Source organism: Schistocerca serialis, chromosome 1 (genome assembly GCF_023864345.2).
Source record: "Schistocerca serialis cubense isolate TAMUIC-IGC-003099 chromosome 1, iqSchSeri2.2, whole genome shotgun sequence".
Taxonomy (NCBI): Eukaryota; Metazoa; Arthropoda; class Insecta; order Orthoptera; family Acrididae; genus Schistocerca; species Schistocerca serialis.
In genome coordinates this window covers 109,174,597-109,198,826 of record NC_064638.1, presented here as the reverse complement: position 1 = coordinate 109,198,826, position 24,230 = coordinate 109,174,597, and the positions used below count along the sequence as shown (strand labels likewise).

The window sequence follows — 24,230 nt, the reverse complement described above, 5'->3', positions numbered from 1 at the left end:
GATGTTCTTCAAGAAGGACTGGGAGGCAACACTGGATGTGAGGAATTCCTGAAATGTCTGCAAGGGATGGTTTTGGGGGAGGGGAGGAGGATCCCTTTGAGAAGGCAGTCGGAACTGTTCTAGACAGGGTTCAACACTGGGTCTAGTACTTGGGGACTGTGTTTGGGTAGTGAAGTGATATTTCCAGTTGAGGCTCCGGGTGAATGAGAGGAGATCTTTAACCAGGGCAGTGTGGTTGAATTTAGGTGTGGGGCTAAAGGTTAAGCCTTTTGATAGAACAGATGTCTCTGGAGGAGAGAGGGACCTGGATGAGAGGTTTAGGACTGAATTGGGACTGGTGATATGTGGCATTTCACTGTGGTTATAGTTGAGATTTGGTCTGTGTGGGGTATGTGCTGGGTTGGGGAGATTGAGTAGGGTGGCTAGGCTAGGTTTGTTGGCTATGAGGGGGGTTTGTTGAAGGTTCTGTTGTGGTTGGTGTTTGTGAGGGATAGGGAGAGGGACCCCACTTCTTAGGTGTTGCACTAGCACTGTGGATAGTTTTTTCAGGTGGTGTGTGGCATGGAACTCAAGTTTGCAGCTGGCTTCTAGGATGATGTTCCACAGTGTGTTCTCCAAGCAAGGGTTTGAGAGGTGGAGGACTTTGAAGAGAGATAGGAGCTGTTGGGAGTGGTGGTTACATGAAGTAGTGTAGAGATTCAGGACAAGTTGGGTAAGGGCTAAGGATTGAAGGTTCTGGAAGTCCAGGAGAGACTGGTGGAAGGAGGAATTGCACCCGGAGATGGGAACTTTGAAGGTAAGCCCTTTAGGGGTAATTCCAAAGGTTAACTATAACCACAGTCAAATGCCACATATCACCAGTCCCAATTCAGTCCTAAACCTCTCATCCAGGTCCCTCTCTCCTCCAGAGACATCTGTTCTATCAAAAGGCTTAACCTTTAGCCCCACACCTAAATTCAACCACACTGCCCTGGTTAAAGATCTCCTCTCATTCACCCGGAGCCTCAACTGGAAATATCACTTCAATACCCAAACACAGTCCCCAAGTACTAGACCCAGTGTTGAACCCTGTCTAGAACAGTTCCGACTGCCTTCTCAAAGGGATCCTCCTCCCCTCCCCCAAAACCATCCCTTGCAGACATTTCAGGAATTCCTCACATCCAGTGTTGCCTCCCAGTCCTTCTTGAAGAACATCCCGACAACCCCCAACATCACCCCAGCTGAATCCCGTGTCATTAAGGAGCTGAATATAGACCGCTCTACTGTCATCCTCCCGGCGGATAAAGGATCCACAACTGTCGTACTTGACCGTGTGGAGTATGTGGCAGAAGGACTGCGTCAACTCTCTGACACCTCAACCTACAAAGCTGTTACCCAGGATCCCATTCCCTCCATCCAGACTGAGCTGCAAAAAATCCTAAAAATCGAAGGTCCCTCACAAGGCCTCACAACGGTTTCCATAGACTTACTCACTCCACCTGAGCCACGTACCCCTACCTTCTACCTATTACCCAAAATACACAAAGAGAACCATCCTGGCCGTCCCATTGTAGCAGGCTTCAAATCCCCAACCGAACGTATCTCAGCTCTGGTAGACCAGCACCTACAACCTATCACCCGCAGACTCCCATCCTACATCAAAGACACAAACCACTTCCTAGAACGCCTCAAATCCATTCCCACTCCTCTCCCACCTGAAACCTTTCTTGTCACCATAGATGCTACATCCCTTTACACAAACATCCCACATACCCATGGTCTCTCTGCCCTTGAGCACTACCTCTCCCAACGCCCACCCGAAGATCTTCCAAAAACCTCGTTCCTTATCACACTTACCAACTTCATCCTCACCCATAATTACTTCACTTTTGAAGGCCAGACCTACAAACAAATCAGGGGAACGGCCATGGGAACCAGGATGGCTCCCTCCTATGCCAACCTCTTCATGGGCTGCATGGAGGAGGCTTTCCTGAAGACCCAATAGCTGCTTCCCCTGGCCTGGTATAGGTTTATAGATGACATCTTTGTGGTCTGGACTCATGGTGAAGAAACACTCCTTAATTTCCTCCATAACCTCAACTCCTTTTCGAATCTGAATTTCACCTGGTCCTTCTCCAAAACCCAGGCCACCTTCCTGGATGTTGACCTTCATCTTGTTGAAGCTCACATCCACACCTCTGTCCATATCAAACCCACAAACAAACAACAGTACCTTCACTTTGATAGCTGCCATCCTTTCCACATCAAACGCTCCCTTCCCTACAGCCTAGGTATTCGTGGCAAATGTATCTGCTCCAGTGATGAATCCCTCAACAACTACACCAATAACCTGAGCAGTGCTTTCCTCTCCCGCAACTATCCTGCAGACCTTGTCCACAAACAGATTTCCCGAGCAATACATTCCTCCCCGTCCAACGACAATGTTCCTACCCCCAGACCACACAGAAGCATCCCCCTTGTCACCCAATATTATCCTGGCCTTGAAAACATCAACAAATTACTCCGCCAGGGATATGACTTTCTCAAGTCAACCCCTGAAATGAGATCATCCCTTGACAAAATTCTCCCCACACCACCCAGAGTTGCCTTTCGTCGCCCCCCTGACCTCCGTAACATCCTTGTTAAACCCTACAATATTTCCAGACTACCTTCTCTACCCAGCGGTTCCTACCCCTGTAACCAACCCCGCTGCAAAACCTGCCCCATGCATCCCCCCACAACCACCTACTCCAGCCCCACTACTGGTAAAACATACACAATTCAAGGCAGGGCTACGTGTGAAACTACACATGTCATTTATCAACTGACATGCCTGCACTGCACAGCCTTTTACATCGGCATGACAACAACCAAACTGGCTAAGCGCATGAACGGACACAGACGAACTGTCCGCCTAGGAGATGCCCAATACCCAGTAGCGGAGCATGCCCTCCAGCATAATTCTAGGGACCTAGGAACCTGCTACACCGTATGTGCCATTTGGCTTCTCCCACCCAACACCAGTCCCTCTGAACTGCGGAGATGGGAACTTGCACTCCAACACATCCTTTCATCCCGCCATCCCCCTGGACTGAACCTACGTTAAACAACCTCACTCCCATTCACTCTTCAGTCTTCTCCTCTTTCCCTTTCCTCTTTAGCCATTCACGCATCTTTTCATCCTACATAGTTGTTTTTATCTTTATACTATATACCTCTTTACTTCTGTATGCATCCTCTTTGGTTTGAAGCTGGCACAGTACTTACAGTAGAATATCTTTGGCTTCCCTCTGACAACCGTGCCTCCATCCTTGCTACCCTCCCTGTTTACCTTTCCCTGTTGCTTCATAACCTGGGTTGTGAGTAACTGAATCCACTTTCCCTTCTTCCTTTTTTTCCCCTCTCTCCTCCCTGATGAAGGAACAAAGTTCCGAAAGCTAGGAATGTAAATTTTCAGTTCTGTTTTATGTGTATCTATCGGCTGTACTGAGCTGAGGTAAGTACTGGCCAGCCCCTCTATCTCTTTGTTAGTATTTGTTTCACATCTTATATGAGATTTTCCATTAATCATTTATACTTCTCTGTGATACTGACAAGGGGGAGATTGAGTCAATAATTAAATCACTGAAGACTAAGGACTCTCATAGATATGATGGAGTGCCTAGTGCATGTTGGCCCTGTACTTAGCCATATTTGTTATTTTTCCTTTAAGAATGGTCAGTTACATGAATGATTAAAATACTCAGTAGTAAGCCGCTTTATAAAAGTGGAGAAAGGCATAATGTAGACAATTTTAGACCTATTTCTATGCCACCAGAATTTGCTAAAGTTATTGAAAAGGCTGTGCATGTAATGCTAATTGATCATTTTACATCAAACAATTAGCTATCAAATGTACAGTTTGGCTTTAGAAGTGGTTTCACAACTGAAAATGCTACAGTCTCTTTTCTCTGTGAGGTACTGGATGGATTAAACAAAAAGTTTCAAATGCTAGGCATATTTTTTATTTAACTACAGCATTTGATTGTGTTAGTCACAAAATATTGCTTCTGCAGTTGGACCATTATGGAATATGGGGAGTAGCTCACAATTGGTTCATCTCTTACTTTCACAATGGACAGCAAAAGATCTTTATTCACAGCATTGAGAATGACTGTGATGTGGAGTCTGAGTGGGGCACAGTTAAATGGGAGGTGCCCCAGGGGTCAGTTATGGGGCCACTCCTGTTCCTTATTTATATGATGATATGCCGTCTAGTATTACAGGGAATTCTAAAATACTTGTCTGCTGATGACACTACCTTGGTGGTAAAGAATGTTGTCTGAAACATTGGCTCTGCTTCAAATAGTGCAGTTCATGAAACAAGTTCAAGGCTTGTAGAAAATAAGCTAATGCTAAATCACAGTAAGACTCAATTTTTACATTTTCTAACACACAACTGAACAAAACCCGACGTTTTAATTTCACAGAATGGGAACATGGTTAGTGGAACTGAACAGTACAAATTTCTGGCTGTTCAGATAGATAGTAAACTGTTGTGGAAAGCCCCTGTTCAAGATCTTGTTCAAAGCCTTAATGCTGCCATTTTCACTATTTGAATGGTATCTGGAGTTAGTTCAATGTGAAAAATAGTCTACTTTGCTTATTTTCATTTGGTCTACCACTTAATATTGCGTGTGTAGAAAAAGTGAGAGAGAGAAACAAATGCCTGCTACCCGAAGCCTTCAAACATCTACTGACTTCAATTCAGGATTAGGGAGCCGCCTGCCAACTAAGAGTTAACACACTATACTTCTTACCATTACTAATATACTTGTCTACTCAACATGAAACATATTCCTAACTTAAAACAGTCTTGTGTACATAATGAGACCCATTTCATTTCACTCTGCAATATATAATTATCATGTAGTATTCTTACACATACAGTTCACAGGAATTTTCTTCACTATGCAAAATCTCAAAAAAAAAAAAAAAAAGTCCTATTCAGTTTTATGAATGATCTCATATTTGATTTTGACAACAGAGCTTTGTAGCAACAGCAGCAGCAGCAGCAAGAGTAGTGTGTTAGATAATCACTACGCCAAGCACTGTTTTTAAATAAATACAAACAGAATGTGCTGTATTTGGTCAACACAGCACAGTTTCTGATGTAACAGCAATGTGTTGAAACACAAAAAAGTCTGAGCACTATTAAAACCATGAACACCGCAACAACAGTAAATTTGGCAAAAATAAAAATAAACTTACCACATTATCATAATTAACATCACCCATACATGTTAGCAAATTTGCATGAAAAAATGCCTCTATTACATCACATGGTTTTTCTTTTGGCTTGAAGACAACACAGACTATTCTGGAGTCTAAATCTGGAATCAACATGTACTTTTTACCATGGAAAAGATCTTGCAGCAACTTTATTTTCTCATAAGTCACTATCTTTCTGGCTACCAAAGTGCTTAAAGATGCACCAAGAATTATCTTGAATCCACCGAGGTACTGTTCTGAAACAACATACAAAATTAGCATTAAATGAAAGTAGTAATGAACACTGGGCTGACAGAAGTTAACAGAAAGTATCCTATGGGTTTTAATGAGTGAGTTTGTAACCAAATTTGTGAGACAAATGGCCATATCTTTTGATTGCACTGACTTACAAGCTTAACCGTTTTACACCACCAACAGACCATAGACCTTAGTATGTGACATAAATTTCAAGTTGATACATCTGCCTGTTCCTGAGAAGCTGTGTTTTTAACTGTTGGACAGGTAGACAGGCAACAAAGTGATCCTATATGGGTTCTTTTTTTACCAGCTGAGGTACAGAAACCTAAAGAGGAAACAAAATTTTTTATGTGGAGAGAAATATAACAACTAATGGAAAATAAAGCTGAATTTAAAATTTTAATCTAGTATTTGTAACTAAAACTTAATTTAACAGAGTGGAAAAAGGAGACCAAGTCTGGTCATTTATTACTATGCTGACATTCTGTGTCATATGTTTGTTGACTCCCAGTAGGGCCATCTTTCTACTTTTCTTTAAAGAATGTAAAATTTTACATTCTACATTATATGTGTGGTTTTCAGTTAAAAGATGATTGGCATAGCTTGACTCTTTCTTTCCTAATCTCCATCTTCTCTTGTGTTAAGATAACCCAACTGCTACAGCTCTACCTGACTCACCAACATATACTTTTCCATGGTGCTTGCATATGATTTTATACACATCCCTCTGTGCCAATGGTTGTAGCGGGGTTGTACTATTGAATAAAAATTTTGGTATGCTATCAGTATTGTAAAATGCATGTCTGTTATTGTAAGATTTTACCTTTTTTCTGTGGTTATCTAACTTTTTAGCTATATATGGACTGATGTACCAGTTTTCTTACTACCGACTGAAAATGTATTGCACTGGTTTAAAATTACACTACTTCTTTTTTCATAGGATGCTATCAATCAGGGCAGAGCTGCAGCTTACAAAAGAAAGATTCTACCTTTGCCGACCATCTTTTAACTAAAGACTACTTATATAATGTAGAATGTGAAGTTTTACATTCAGTTAAGAAAGCAAGGAAGCTGACCCTTCCATAAATCAACAAATATGTGATACAGAATGTCAGCTTAGTATTAAATGACCAAACTCAATTTCCTTTTTTCCCTCCATTAAATTACGTCTTAGTTATACATACTGTATTAAAATTGAAAATTCAACTTTATTTTTTGTTATTTTTTAAATCTATCCAAACATAAAAACCTTCAATAAAAAGTTTTTGATGGTGCTGAGCCATGGTCATACAGTATTTTTTGAAATAATACATCGCCATTTGACTGTATATTACTGTATTTTTCTTCTGTACAATCTATATTGCAGCTGTACGCCATTACCGAGTACAATGTTCTTATACCGTTAAAATCATACTCTTATGTACTGTGCAGGATGACAAACACACAGTTCAACACATGTGGTTAACATTGATATAAACCGTGCAAATTAATGTCTTGCAACACATTGTTGTACAAACGCATCATATCTGGTAAAGTTAACCACAGTAGGTAAACAAAAGTGTCAGCTTTCCTTTTTTAGTTAATGTAACTATTTCTGTGTAACAAAAAAACAATGTAGTACTTCCCTTCGTAAACACTCTACATGTCATCATTTTTTCCACCTTTTGTATCTTCTGTATAAATAATATCCGTGTAAGGTGAAAATAATTTTACTGGTGTTTGCAACATTCAGTTGTTACCTGACAATAGCTTAAGAATCTGAAAGTCAGTTGGTGACCAAAAAATATAATCCTCAGAAAATTGGAATTTCCTATCTAATATCATAAAAAACTGTAATATGTTCTAATGGAACTGTGTTCAAACTAGAGGATTTCTTTGATATGCAACTCTCCCACCATGGGTGTGAAATTATCCTGTGTATCATCTGTGACCACGAATGTCAGATCTGCTTCAGAATCAACATATGGCCAGAATGTTGGGAAATAGTATCTTGGACCCCTACATGTTGCCGGACCCATTGCCTGTGTGAAATGATTGTGCATTCTCACAAACAAGTTTCCAAAACACTAGAAAACATTCCACTTCATGTTTGTCAGAGGTTGTAGTTCTGACATGATTTTGCTAAAAGTTCAGAGAGGTATGCCCCAGCGAGTCACCAAATCTTTGAAGATGCAGAGAGGTAGCTTCAGGAATTGACTCTGAAGACTATGTACGTGTGTGAAAGAAATGTTGTCACTGGTAGCATATACAAAATATTAAAAATGGCTGCTCTTACTATATGTAATATGTACGTTTAACATCTCCAAGTTATAAAGTTATGTATTGTTTCAACCTATGGCATGAAATTCATTTTTAGCTGATTATTACGCTCCATGAATACTTCTGACATGTCCGACCAACAACTGTTATATCCAACACCAAAAGAACTATAGTCATAGGATATGTATCATTTAAGAAATAGTGTATACCACACCATTATTGTGCAGACCAGAATTAGAAAAAAATAAATACTCTCAGACACACTCAAACTTGATTACTGAAATGCAAAACTCTGCCTTTTGCACTAAATAAGTAGCTCAGCTACACAGTATTCAATGAAAATTCATGTCATACATGTGATTACTGCAGAAGAATCTAGAAGTCGTCATAAAACTGGATGCATAAAAATGGCATTTTGCAGAATGCACAGAAGAGTCAACTGGTCACCTTTTCAAATAGCAGGAATTTTATAAGATATTAGTAAAAGCGGGGACCAGACAACATCAAAACAGAACAATACCAACAGCTGCGTGTGACACTGAGTGCTGGGAAACTACAGCCGGTGTGCTAGTAAATAAGGAATACAGATCTCTGTGTATGTTAATGAAGGAAATGAATGGGAAGAACCATAGTGCAAAGGAGAAAGCCTACATGTCCACTGAAAGATGCTAGTTGGAATATTCTGCAGAAAGGAATCATCAGCAAAGATACTGGTCAAAGCACACAGATGATGTACACCAGAAGTCAACCAGTTATGTAATGGGAGTCTACAGAATGACAGTGTTACATAAATGATTAGGACACTGCCCTGGGAAAATGCTGCACAAAGAATGGTAACAGCCAAACTTGGGGGAATTTACCACCTTATATGGGAGGAGATATACGGGAAGATATAGGACATAGGCTTGTCACTGAAGGGCTGTATACGGGAAGGAAAGATAATCAGTACCAAATAAGTGTGAAGTCATTGAACAACCAACAATTGAGATAAATACTCTTTATGTCAGAAGAAGACTAATTACAGTGCAACAGTTTATCAAGGATACACTCAGCTCATTTACAGAAACTTTCCCTAAATTTTGACAACTGGTCCAGCACTGGAAAAACCCTAAAGGTTTTGGAAAATAGGATAAGTCTAAATTTAGTTTCATCTCCTGCATAGTAAATCATATAACAACACTATAGATGTAATGTAATTATGTGATGTACAAAAATCAAGTTCATACATTGGCAACAATTATTTTTGTTAGCAAATAAAATATCTATACCTATACTGAGTGCATGTTTGACCCTGACAGATTTGGCAAAAAAGCCACCACTGTAGTCTCCACTGTTTACACTGGACTACATTGGTTTTGGCTTCAATACAGGCTTCAGCATTAGCATAAACTTAAACAATGGCACAAATCTCACATCCAGATGCACTCACTCACCAGGTACAAAAGCAACCTTGTGTACAGCAGAGCACCCCCTGCCCCCCAAGCACATACACAGAAGGATCTATCCAGTTATTTTTATAATGAGATAATTACTATCGTAAGATAGAGCAGACTGTTGGGAACACTGGAAAGAGGAAGTTAAAGTTTTAATCAATGAAAGCGGGGGCACTGTTTGGTGCACAACACAGGTTATTGAAACTTGTCAATAGATCTGGTCCCATATGGAGATAAGGATAACTGTCTTGATTGAGAGCTGTATACAAAGACTTGAAACCTTTATCAATAAATCAGAAAGCATAAAGGATGATTCATGAAAGAGATTTTTAGGAGATGGATGGCAAGCAATTAAAAAATTCAAACAAAGGCTTCAGATAGACAAAATAGCACAGAGGACAAATTTAAAGGCACTGATAAAATGTAGAAGATATGAGCAGCTGGTTAGCCACTGCCATTAAAATATTAAAAATAAATTTGGTATCAAAAGTCACTGGAAGGACAAGGAGGCCAGGTAGATCCAAATTTCTAAACTGAATGCAAGTTGTGTAACGTAAACTTGAGAGAACATAAGCACTACAATAAGAGAGAATTACATTAGGTGATACAGCAAAAGGTAAAGAACCTGGAACTAAATTTTAATCTTAAGTTACTGAAATTGTTTCTGGATGTCAGAGAAAGCTAATGGAATATTAACACTAGGATGAGGGTTACTGACCCAACATCTGTCTTTATGATGACACATGTAGAACAGTTGGACACACAAGAAGGACTTCACAGTGATACACAGAGAGTCACATAGTTAACCTTCTGCTGTGCATAAACTTCCAAATAAATTAGGGAGAGTGTAGAACTTCTCCAGACGAACTTGGAGATGGTACAGGGAAAAACTGGAATGCATTTGAAAGAATGCCAGAAGAAGAAAGACACATGGGAAGAGCTTAAATTTTGCACAGCGGGTCCCCATCTTTAAACTCTACGGTGATGTCCACTCAGCACTATTTTTAAAAGAATTTCATACAATATTTTCTGTGACATGGTCAGAAAAAATAAATTAGATTTTTGATAAGCCACCTACAGCATGCATTCCAGTAGGGCAGGCTGCATAATGAGATATCAGTAATTCAAAGAATCTGACAGGCTCTTCAAAGCAAAGTCTTGGTCTGAAGTCTTCCAGGAGAAACTAAGGTCCCGTCCTTTCTTTGCATGGAATCTCAAGCATATCAATTAGTTGTACGAATAAATTTAAGAAAGTCATTTGTTCGGAATTCTGATGAACTTTGAATTCTGAAATTCGATGGAAAAACTGCAACCAAGTTAGTTCTCTCTTGGACTACCTTGAGTAGTTACTCAGATTAATAAAGAAATATAACAGGCAACATGGAGGGGCAGTTCGTATGAAACCCGCATATCAACAATAGCTAATGTGTTAAATTTAATCAGTCAATAAGGAAAAGTGGAATACTGTACTTCCCCAACAGTCAGTGGGAAGAAAATATGATAGTTTCACAGATGAGTTAAAACCAAGTTTAGATCAAAAGACATCATTGTGAGTTCACTAGCATTCTCCTCGAATCACTGTAGCATGATTATGACATTGAGACTGGCAGTTGCCCTACTGAAAGACACTATCACTGACAGGGAAGGTAAATAGGCATGAAGTAATGCAGGCAGTTCATGATAATGTTCACACAGTCCAAGCTGTTATGGTACCTTTTGATTACTACCACAGTTCCCATGGACGCCCAGATGAATGTCCTCCATGGTATGGTACTGCCTCCACTGGCCTGCATCATTGGAATGTTGCAGAGTTAAAAATGCCATTTATGTGGATGATGGTACGTGACACTGAATGACGTGTTCCAAAAAACATATGCCTGCATCAGCAATGTCAGATCTGCCACAGAACACCCTCCTGCTTTATAGAGTGGGTGAGTCTCTGACCTACACAACCGCATCTACATCCATGCTCTGCAAGCTATCCTGAAGGCCTTCTTCCTGTTCCATTCATGTATAGATTGTGGGAAAAAAAATATTGTTTAAATGCCGCTGTGGATGCTGTAATTAATCTATTCTTATCGACACACACACACACACACACACACACACACACACACACAGAGAGAGAGAGAGAGAGAGAGAGAGAGAGAGAGAGAGAGAGAGGCCTGACGAACCCCTAACCCTTCATGCTACCCTTCTCTGTATATGTGTAATATCTATGCTAGTCCTATTTGGTAGGGGTACCACATACTCACTCCATTTCAAAACCCTACAGTCCGTTACACCCACTCTTTAATACTGTAATCATTGTATATTACATTTTTTTCATTGTAACACGCACAAATTTACGTTTCTAAATATTTAAAGCAAGTTTCCTATATTTGCATCGCTTTCAAATCTCATCAAGATTTGATGATTTTTGCATCTATTTTTAGACAGTACTTCATTTTAGATAACTTACCCATCTGCGAAAACTCTGAAGTTGCAATTAATATTGCCTGTAATGTCATTAGCATGCAACATGAACAAATAGGATCCCCACACACTTCACTGGGGCACATCCGAAGCTACTTCCACATCTCCCAATGACTCTCCATCCATGATAACATGCTGCAGCTACTCTATTAAGAAATCCTCAATCTAGTCATGAACTTTACTTTGTATCCTGTATGGTCATACTTCTGATAATCCGTATAGATGCTGTACTGAGTCAAACACTTTTTACAATTTGAGAAATACTGGCTCTACCTGACTGCCTTTATTCATAGCTTTCAGGATATCATGTGAGAAAAATGCGAGTTCGGTACATATGATTTATTTTTTCTGAATTCATGTTGGATGAGATGGAGGTGGTCATTCTGTTTGAGACACTTCATTCCATTTGAGGGCAGAATATGTTCTAAGATTCTACAGCAAATGTGTGTCAAGGATATTGGACGGTAGTTTAGCACATCAGTTCTGCAGTATCGACAGTGTTTATGATGCCTGCACACTGGGCACATCACACACGCCACACATCTCAGCAGAATATGTGGCACTTATACATAAAGTCAGTAGATGCCTCCGCGAGGCGCTCTCCACTAAGGCTTGCCATATTCATATCAATGGTGCCAGCAGAGTATGTCCTCTTCACTTCTACTGACTGCATGCAACTGTACCAGTCTTTTTAAAATGTCGCACACCTTGCTCTGCCTCGGATCTCCAAAGACTCACAGTGACAATACAACTATGATCATTGTACAATGTTACTGATATTCAATGACAATACAAAACTATTTCTGAAACAGCGTGGAACAGACAACCAGTGACACTAAAGATATGTATTAGTTTACTTTGTCGCACATGTTGTGAACATGCGTTGTGTTTTAATCATTTATTACATGTTTGGAGTGTTCAAGGATTGTCCAGCTACCTCAAACAACCTATGGACACAATAGGCATTTATCATGATGAGGGCAGGATAATGATTTTAGGATGCACAGGATAGAATTAATCATCAACCACTTCAGACAACATCAAATTAGTCAAAATGGCAGCATTAGAAAGTAACTAATTTTTTTCCTTGTGTACTTAATTTCTGTATACAACAGCAACCACATGAGAGCCATCACTCATAACAGTTATTAAGTTTTCATTGCCAGGAAATATCAACATTAGTGTTGGTCATTACTAGACTCCTGGATGCACAACAAGCCAAGTAACCAACTACAACCGAAACACAAAATTCTGGGGGCCAGGTGCCACCTCCTTCATTTATTCCTACCGTGCAAAACATGAGGACTGGACAGGGTATGAACTGCAGATGTAGCAACACTTTTCAGTCTACAAAATCTCAGATGACTCACAGCATTCTTCCTTTTTTGTGGACAGGGATTGAAATAATGTGCCTGTGTTGAAAACTGTTCCCTCTAGTAGAACCCAAACCCTACCTAGGAGAAAGTTGTTAGTAAGCTAGATGAATCTTTGGATTCCCAGGTCCGTATGGCTGCTGCTCATTTCAAGATATTTTGTATGTGCCATCACAGTAATCAATCTTACAGGGGATGGGTTGCTGAACTCAATGGGATGACTAGGAATTGCAAATTTAACTGTGGTTGTTGAGCTTTATTTTAAGACAAAATGCTTTACAATGCAATTATTCAGAACATTACTGACAACAGAATATGGGCTGAGATTTTCAAGCATTGCAGTCCTCGTCTCACTGATGTACAAAGGATTTGATGCAGTGGACATCCGTCACTGAGTAACATATTCGTGAAGTAAGAACTTTAATTGTAATTCATTACAACTGATGTGGATCTTACTTTACAATTCCTCACTGATGCACTTAAAGTGACAATCTCAGGAAGTGCAAGACTTCCTGTAGCTACACTTTATGTGCCTGTTGCAATGAAGACCAAAGACAGTTCTAAGAGGGCCCAGCCTCGAGTGGCACATGTTGACAAAAGCCGCAAGCAATGGCATATGCAGGGCATAGGGTGCCTGGCAAGTTTTCCAGCAATTTCGTTCACTCTGAAGACTTTTGTTCAGTGCTACATAATGAATGACTGCAAACACTGCGTTTCTGCTGCATAGAATGCTGATACTGCCTTAAGTCAGGACATATACCACAAGTGTACCTGCTAAAGACTCACAAAATAACTTCTGTTCCACACAAATGTAGATTTGAGAAAATGGAAATAAATGATGATGTCAGAAACTGAATCCTCACCCACTCCTCCTGGCGATACACACAGGAACTGTATATGAGCAACCAAACACCAGAACAATATCTCAAAAATTTGGAATCAATTTCTGAAGTTTTCACTGCCACAGGAATGTTCATTTTTTCAATATGTGCAGCGAGCTACCTTAATTTAAGTATTAACTGTATTTTTCTTACTTGTCACTTCTTCTTCTGTGTGTTTTTGCTTTTAGGAAGCTTTAATTGTCGAGTGCTAGTAATAGTGTTCCATAGATTTCATGTTTCTTTTGAATACAGTCAGAGAGAGACCCTTTAGTCAACCATAGTGCCAGTAGTGCTAGTGTTTGTTTTCAATACAGTCCAGAGACAGGTAGTGCTATTTTCATTGTTTTCTACAAGAAGTGGCTAGCAACCGCAGTTTAGTCAACAATCAGCCGCCTTTAGTGAATTAGCAGTCTAGTTAAAAGTTGATTAACTCTCTACAGTAAATTGATTTCTTAGGATGGATAGGATGTGTGACTGCTGTGTACGGACACAGGAGGAGCTGGCCACTGTTCGCGAACAGCTGAACGTGTTGATGCCCGTAGTCAGCCGTCTTCAGGCTGGGTTCAGAGGTCATCCTCAGTTCGTACAGGCGGTTGGTGGAATTGGTGAAGGTGGAAAGCCTCGCTCGCGGGGTGGAATCAGAGCTAACTATTTGTAGTATCGTTCCCAGAACCGATCACGGTCCTCTGGTTTGGAGCCAAGTGGAAGGCTTAAACCAGAGGCTCAGACGATTCTGCAGAGATCTGGGGTGCAAATTTCTCGACCTCCGCTATCGGGTGGAGAAATGTAGGGTTCCTCTGAATAGGTCAGGCGTGCACTACACGCTGGAAGTGGCTACAAGGGTAGCAGAGTACGTGTGGAGTGCACATGTGGGTTTTTTAGGTTAGAGAATTCCCTCCCTAGGCCAGACAAGACGCCTCCTGAGACGCGGCACAGTAGGAGTAGGCAAAATGCAACAGGGAATAACAATATTAATGTGCTAATAGTAAACTGCAGAAGCGTCTATAGAAAGGTCCCAGAACTGCTCTCATTAATAAATGATCACAACGCCCATATAGTACTAGGGACAGAAAGTTGGCTGAAACCAGACGTAAACAGTAATGAAATCCCAAACTCAGATTGGAATGGATACCGCAGAGACAGCTGAACAGTGAAGGGGAAGGCATGTTTATAGCGATAAGAAGTGCAATAGTATCGAAGGAAATTGACGGAGATCTGAAATGTGAAATAATTTGGGTGAAGGTCACGGTTAAAGCAGACTCAGACATGGTAATTGGATGTTTCTATAGGCCCCCTGGCTTAGCAGCTGTTGTGGCTCAGCACCTGAAGGATAATTTGGAAAATATTTCGAGTAGATTTCTCCACCATGTTATAATTCTGGGTGAAGATTTTAATTTGCCGGATATAGACTGGGAGACTCAAATGTTCATAACGGGTGGCAGGGACAAAGAATCCAGTGAAATTTTTTAAAGTGCTTTATCTGAAAACTACCTTGAGCAGTTAAACAGAGAACCGACTCATGGCAATAACATATTAGACCTTCTGGTGACAAACAGACCCGAACTATTTGAAACAGTTAACGCAGAACAGGGAATCAGCGATCATAAAGCGGTTATTGCATCGATGATTTCAGCCGTAAATAGAAATATTAAAAAAGGTAGGAAGATTTTTCTGTTTAACAAAAGTGACAAAAAGCAGATTTCAGAGTACCTGGCGGCTCAACACGAAAGTTTTGTCTCAAGTACAGATAGCGTTGAGGATCAGTGGACAAAGTTCAAAACCATTGTGCAATATGCATTAGATGAGTATGTGCCAAGCAAGATTGTAAGAGATGGAAAAGAGCCACCGTGGTACAACAACAGAGTTAGAAAATTGCTGTAGAAGCAAAGGGAACTTCACAGCAAACATCAAATAGCCAAAGCCTCGCAGACAAACAAAAATTATGCGAAGTGAAATGTAGTGTGAGGAGGGCTATGCGAGAGGCGTTCAATGAATTTGAAAGTAAAGTTCTATGTACTGACTTGGCAGAAAATCCTAAGAAATTTTGGTCTTATGTCAAAGCGGTAGGTGGATCAAAACAAAATGCCCAGACACTCTGTGACCATAATGGTACTGAAACAGAGGATGACAGACGAAAGGCCGAAATACTAAATGTCTTTTTCCAAAGCTGTTTCACAGAGGAAGACTGCACTGTAGTTCCTTCTCTAGATTGTCGCACAGATGACAAAATGGTAGATATCGAAATAGACGACAGAGGGATAGAGAAACAATTACAATCGCTCAAAAGAGGAAAGGCCGCTGGACCTGATGGGATAGCAGTTCGATTTTACACAGAGTACGCGAAGGAACTTGCCCCCCTTCTTGCAGCAGTGTACCGTAGGTCTCTAGAAGAGCGTAGCGTTCCAAAGGATTGGAAATCCTAAGGAAATGCAATCCGAAAACAAAGGAAGTAGGTTACAGTACGCTTGTTCGCCCACTGCTTGAATACTGCTCAGCAGTGTGGGATCTGTACCAGATAGGGTTGATAGAAGAGATAGAGAAGATCCAATGGAGAGCGGCGCGCTTTGTTACAGGATCATTTAGTAATTGCAAAAGCGTTACGGATACGATAGATAAACTCCAGTGGAAGACTCCGCAGAAGAGACACTCAGTAGCTCAGTACGGGCTTTTCTTAAAGTTTCGAGAACATACCTTCAGTGAGGAGTCAAGCAGTATATTGCTCCCTCCTACGTATATCTCATGAAGCAGTATATTGCTCCCTCCTACGTATATCTCATGAAGAGACCATGAGGATAAAATCAGAGAGATTAGAGCCCACACAGAAGCATACCGACAATCCTTCTTTCCACAAACAATACGAGACTGGAATAGAAGGGAGAACCGATAGAGGTACTCAGGGTACCCTCCGCCACACACCATCAGGTGGCTTGCGAAGTATGGATGTAGATGTAGAATATTTGGAACATCTCACTGACACTCAGAGCACTTGGTTCTTGACTAAGATTACCGGGGCCTAAATATCTATGGGAACTACAAGCAGTTCTACAAAAACTTAACTATTACATTCAATTTATTTTGAACACAGTACAAGTTGCTGCTCCTTTCCATTGCTTTTGGCATGAAAATGTTCCTTTCCAATGAACTGGATAAGATGAATGATCATTTCATAAGTTGGAAACTGCATTGTTTAGTTGCCCACCTCTTATTCATTTCGATCAGCAGAAACTGGTAATGCTTGCCATTGATGCATCATCACGTAGAAAAAGGGCAATTTTATTTCACAAGGTTTGGAAACAATGAATGCCACACAAGAATTATGTGTATAACATTGAACAAGGCCCAACTCAACTAAAGTCAGCTGTCAAAGGGAGCCTTATCCACCATATATGGCAATACAAAATTTAATCAATATTTGTGTGGCAGAAAATCTTTTCCCCGACTTATCATGTCACTGACTGTCCTTTTCCATTTAATGAAAGTAATGCCTGATTGTACAACAAAGAAGCTGCAATGTCGGTCTTTATTCTTTTCACTTACCAATAGAAATTCTTAATTTCAGTATGGCACAGCATACAAATCATACACACTCTCTTGCTTACTTATGGGAAATGATGTGAAATGTGACATTTCAGAAGCTTATTTTCTTTAAACTGATTGAGCTGCTTCACAAGCACTGCAAACTTTTCCACTGACCATCAAGGGATTGTAGGAGCTACTGCAAAGGATCAGTCACTACAAATATTCAAGTACTAAATTCAGACAGGATAGCCTCTTAGTCAGTTTCAGATGCATTAGTGGGCAAATACCATGCAAAACCCAACAGCCTTTCTCTTCACAATGATATGACTTCTTGCATATGCCTTATGATCAAATGCAAGTCACTGCAGCAAAAGTTTTGATATTTTTACATACAGGACTTTTGGGAAGCATTAAAACTAAGCAGTTAGCATGCCAACATTGTACATGGTTTGGTCTTGATAAGCAGACTGAAAAGATGACTGCCTACTGTCACGCATGTGCGGACATCCAGGTAGCCTAATGCCACGAATTTTTCAATCAGCCTGGACCTTATGGTCCTTAGCAGTGTGTCCGTATTGATTTTGCTGATCCTTTCTAAAGCGGACAATGGCAAATTATTGTCAACACATACAGAAGATATCCGTTTGTCATTTCCATGAATTCAACAACTATCGTTAGCTCTATCAAAACATTTTTGCCTAGGAGTCTTGCTTCAAAGTATTGTTTCACACAATGATTCAAAGTTTTCCTCACTGGAATTTCAATAATATGGGGTTCAATACATCCAAACGGTTCCATTCTCTCTCTCAATCAGTTCACTTGTACATATTCGTGCAGTAATCATTGGGGGAGACTTTAATCATTCAACAATCTATTGGGAAAATAACAGTTTTGTAAATGGTGGGCATGATAAAACATCCCGTGAAACATAAGTGGATGCCTTCCAAATGATATTTCACAAAACCAAAAGAAATTCTGGTCATATGTAAAGGCTGTGAGTGGCACCAAAATTTGTGTCCAGTCCCTACATTTGAACTGAAACTGAGGTAGCAAAGCAAAAGCTGAAATGCTTAACTCCATTTTCAAATGTCCCTTACAAACAAAAACTCAGGAGAATTGCCCCAACTTAATCCTCATATCACTGAAGAGATGGATGATTAGTGTTAGCGGTGTTGAGAAACAATTAAAATTGTTAAAATTGAACAAATCTCCAGGGCCTAATGGAATCCCTGTCAGATTCTATACTGAATTTGCAGCTGAGTTAGACCTTCTTCTAACTTTAATTTACCATAGATCCCTTGAATAAAAAATCGTGGCCAGTGCTTGGAATAAGCTCAGTTCACACCCATATACAAGAAGGGTAGTAGAAGTGATCCACAAAACTACCGTCCAATATTCTTGACCTCAATTTATTGCAGAATTTTAGAACATATTCTGAGCTCAAACGTAATGAGGTATCTCAAAGGGAATGACCTCCTTCATGGCAACCAGCACGGATACTGAAAACATCGATCATGTGAAACCCAACTTGCACTTCTCTCACTAAGCATACTGAAAGCTTTCGATCGTGGCTGTAAGGTAGATGCAATATTTCTTGATTTGAAAAAACCATTTGACCCAGTACCACATCTACACTTACTGTCAAAGGTACGATTTTATGGTGTATCAAGTGAAATTTGTGATGGATTAAGGACTTTCTGATAGGAAGGACACAGCATGTTATCTTGGATGGAGAGTAGTCATCATATGTAGAAGTAAAGTCAGGTGTGCCCCAGGGAAATTTGTTGTATATTAATGAGCTTGCAGACAATATTAATAGTAACCTCAGATTTTTTGCAGTTGATGCAGTTATCTATAATGAAATACTGTCTGAAAGAAGCTGCGTAAATGTTCAGTCAGATCTTGATAAGATTTCAAAGTGCAACAATTGGCAACTTGTTTTAACTGTTCAAAAATGAAATTGTGCACTTCACAAAACAAAACAACATAATGTTCTATGACTTTAATATCAATGAGTCACTGCTGGAATCGGTCAACTTATACAAATTATACAAATACTTGGCTGTAACACTTTGAGGGTTACGGAATGGAATTATCACATGGGCTCAGTTGTGGGTAAAGCAGGTGGTACACTTTGGTTTATTGGTAGAATACTGGGCAAGTGCAATCAGTCTACAAAGGAGACCGCTTACAAATCACTTGTGTGACTGGTTCTAGAATATTGCTCAAGTGTATGCGACCCATACCAGGTTGGACTAACAGGAGATACCGAATGAATACAGCCATTGTGTAACTTGGGCAAACAGTTGTGCAATGGAGTGTGACGGTGTGGAAAACGTCCATGATACAGCCGACTAGCAGCTCTTCCATTACGAGAAACAGGATCCTTCACCATGAGGAGGCAGGACTGTGGTGCTCCACGGTGATGCCACACTCCCGAATTTGAAGAAGGTGTACTGCGTTGCTTTGAAGATAGCCCATAAACGGGTTCGCAAACAATTGTGCGTGCAATGGCTGTTAGTCACAGTACCGTCTCGGACGTCCTGCATGAGCAACAATTACATCCGTACCATTTACAAACGGTACACAATATGGGTGCAGCAGACTTTCCACATCGCGAAGAAAGCTCAGAAGGCTTTCGACACTGTTCCTCACAAACGTCTTCTAAACAAGTTGTGTGCCTATGGAATACCACCTCAGTTGTGCAACTGGATTCGTGATTTCCTGTTAGAAAGGTCACAGTTCGTAGTAATAGATGAAAGAGAAATGCGTCACCTTCTGCACATGGTTCCTGCACCGCTGCATTGACGCGCCCCTGTTTCCACGTCGAGTTCTCTTCACAGATGAATGTAGGTTCAAAAGGGATTGTGTTCTGACTGCTCGAAATAGCCATGTCTGGGCGGATGAAAACGCTCACACCACGCATGTTCAGGGATTTCGAGACAGGTTTGGAATTAACGTGTGGGCAGGTATTCTGCAGGGTCATGTGATTGGACCATACCTCCTCCAATGCAAATGCGTAAGTAATAACGGAACGAGTCAGTATTCTTTTCAAATGGATTGCGACAATTGTACTGGGTCATGCCTAAGTACATTCCTCACGTGGGTGTGGATGAGATAATCATCTGCATTGAAACTGTAGTAGAACAGAAACGATACGTTTCTGGACATGGGTTCCTATTCAAAATGTTATGTATTCACCACCCTCTACATGTCCTAGAAGTTTGTAACAGGAATTTCCGACAGCCAAACATGTTTCATTTACCATCCCCTATCTATAGCACCATTCTTTGTTTTTAAACCTATTATATAGAAGTCTGTCTTTCTTTAGAAATTTGTTTGCAGTGAATGTATAGCATGGAGGGTCCACCCCATCACTAACTATTCTACTAGGTTCATATCTATCAAGTGCGTGGTCAACTATTCTTATAAACTGAGCCAAGTTGTTCTAAGTGCTCCTCTTGGGAGCTAAATGTTTCAAGTTCCTTATCGAGATAGGAGACTACTGCCTCTTTATGTAGATTGCTGAAAATATAAAACCATCTACTTGTTTTAGTTGCCCTCTGTACTTTGGTAGTCATCAATGATACAACTGCCTTATGGTCACTGACATCAGTTGCAATGAGGTCATATCTATTTATTACTATTAGATCTAATATCTTTCCATCAAGAGTTGAATTTCAAACAATCTTTTCTACATAGTTCTCAGAGATCACAGTTAGTAATTTTGCTGGTTGTATTGCCACTACAACCACTTAAAAAACTGTAATTTTCCCAACTTATGTTGAATCATTAAATTCTCCTCCAGTAATGACAGGATTATTCGGAAACTTGTTTAGGAGTACACTTAGATTTACCCTAAATTTTTGGTTACATCTGGAGGTGAGTGGTGGTTAACAGATTGTAAGTTTATGCCCACCCCTGGTACTAAATCTTACCCAGACAATCTCACATGCAGTTTCAATTTCTATCTCGGAGGATTTGAGCTTCTTACCAACTGTGGCAAATACACCACCTTCATTTAACATTAGCCTATCCTTTAGATATATGCTTTATTTGTTCCTCAACTTGCTGCTTTTAATTTAGAATTTAAACAGTTTCCTGTATATAATATAATGTGAGCTCCACAGCATTTTAGGAGCACTTCAAACTCATACACTCCTATTTAAAGGAAAAGATTTCTAGACACAAATTCTTTAGGAGGAGGAGTTACCAGCAGAAGTCAATACACGGGAGCTGACACATCTCTACTGTATACTGAAATAGTCCAAAAGAGCACTGAAATGTCATGACTTTTAAAGAAGAGAAATGCCTTTCATAAGTGGATGTGAAAAAGTGTATTTACTGAGAACAAGCATAATAGTGAAGTATGTATGCAAGATACAAATTAAAGATCATCAGCCTTTCTTTAAAATTCTATATATGAGACCATTGACATTATGAAAAGTTGGTAGAAGAAGAAGAAGTAGAAGAAGAAGAAGAAGTTGTTTCCAACAATGCCCAGAACTTAGTGATAACAAACAACTTAATTTCTTTACCTCGACAGGTGTCAGCAGAAATATACCAGGGATCACGTTATGAATTTCTGAAATTAAATTAATTTGAGTAAACAAAATAAATCATTGTCATCAAGCAGAGAACGTACGAGTGAATTTCAGAGTATTAAAGACAGCTACATAAATAGCTTGATGTGTCACCTTTATTCTGGATACAGGACGAGGTACAAAGTGTTTCAAGAGACAGAGTGGCCAAGAAATGAAATATGTTTGGCTATAGATTCCACAAGCAAAGTTCAGTATGTGTCAACACAATTATTTAATAACAAAGTACTCTGTAATGGTGGTAGTATTGGCTATTTAAAATGGCATTCTCACCTTGAGGAAACAACTGCTATACAGGCCATAAGCCATTAACATCTCTTATGAGCAACGAAACTGTTAAGACAGCAAATTTACTCGCTGGCCTTGTATTTGCAAGAATTTCACATTTAAGTAGCATAAATAGTCAGTTTTAACTAATTAACAGTTGCCCTATCTCACAAGGACAAAAAGTCTACCCCTATGAAGTGAAATACATAAAAAAGTGATAACATGTCTCCAATTATTGTCCAAACTGTTGAATAGATTACACAACATAGAATTGACAGTTCACAATTATGGGGAATTTTTTAATTTCTGAAAGTTGCATTTATCAAACGGAAAATGAAAAGCACATTTAAATGTTAGGTACCTGTCGATATGGAGAAAGTAAAAGGATTTAGGGAAGGTGATAGAAAATTATAAAGAGGCACTATCAAGCTGTGAATGGGAAATGTGTTCCCCTATGAAAGAGGGAATGCTGTTTAACATAAGTTCACCCTGGAGTGGGCGCGCCGATTTTCATAACACAAGCGAGTCTGTGGAGTGCTTTGTACATGTCTAAAAAATTCCTGTTTTTATATTACCATGATTAGAATGTGTGAGATAAACTGTTGTGACTCGCCGATCTTTCAAAGTGCCGCCGTGCAGCTGCACACGTCCTCTACATGCGGCACTGTCTGCCAGCCATGCATCAGCAGCGTCACCTAAGTGGCCAGCCAGCCAGCGGCCGCTAGACTCGGACTCAGTTATGATTTGACTGTTAAAGTGTACACACGTCTTACTCTGTTTACACTATCTGTGACTTTCATGTACTGTGTCTTCCTTGAAATATATTTGTTCAACTTGAAGTTATAACAATTAGCGACGAGGTAGTGATTTTTCTTTTCCATCGTTGACCCACATGTTTCTATGGCTACTTTAGAGCAACTATTGCAGGGTCTCATAGAACAGCAAACGCTTCTCACAAATGCGATTCGTGATTTTGTTGCAGCATCAGATGCGGGGCATCTCTTGTTGTTGTCTCTACCTCCTTTTCCTCCTTACGAAGAGACGGCGAGAGACTGGTCTGATTACGAAAAACGTCTTCGACAGCACTTCTTGGCATTTCATGTCGCGGACAAACAAACATGTAAGTCTCTGTTTCTCTCATGGATTTCACCTCAAATGTATCAGCTGTTGTCGCAATTGGCTCCTTTGAAAGATCCTGCGTCTTTGTCCTTTGCTGAAATGTGCTCACTTCTGCCTATTTTCAAAAGCAAACACATGTGGTAGCCTCTCGTGCTGCCTTTTATCATTGTCAAAAACAACCGAATCAATCCTATCGCGCCTGGGCTGCTGAACTTCACGGCCTCAGTAGAAAGTGTCAATTTGTTACTAAAGTTCCCAAAGAATCCCATGCCGATTCCATGGTACGGGATGCTATTATGCGATTGGCACCCGACAAAGAAGTTAGGCAATGTGCCCTTCAGTTGGCAAATCCGACTCTAGATGAAGTCCTATCCATCGCTCAATCCTTTGAAATTTCTTGTGCCGCTGGAGCGCAAATAGAGGCATGGGGCGACGTCAGGGAAATACAACCTCTGTGCGATGTTGATGAAGCGTGTGGTGTGTCCCCGGCGGCCGACGTGGCCACAGTATGCTCCCAAGCGCAGCCTCGGCCTAAGCGTCAACAAACCTCTAAGAAACTGCAACAAAACCCACGGCAATTTCCTTCATGTCCGCGGTGTTTTACGAAACATTCACGAGAAGATTGTCCACAACGTTGGGCTGTGTGTCACAAATGCAAAATAAAGGGTCATGTGTCATCCGTTTGCAAATCCGACCACATAGATGATGTTCATGAACATGACGCTGATTCTGATTCTGTGTTGTCTGTCAATTGTACTTCTTCCCTTCCAGGGAAGTTATTCCTCATTTGGTCGAGATGTTCGCATGCAGGTGGAT

At 40.3% G+C, this 24,230-nt stretch overlaps 1 protein-coding gene across 1 annotated transcript in view; it reads right to left on the bottom strand.

Moving 5' to 3' along the window:
- LOC126462807 (RUS family member 1) overlaps positions 1 to 24,230 on the bottom strand; it is a 134,699-nt gene that overhangs the window by 27,729 nt on the left and 82,740 nt on the right. The window contains exon 7 of the mRNA XM_050096100.1: positions 5,230 to 5,486. Coding sequence (XP_049952057.1) covers positions 5,230 to 5,486 — 257 coding nt within the window. The remainder of the gene's footprint in view (positions 1 to 5,229; positions 5,487 to 24,230) is intronic.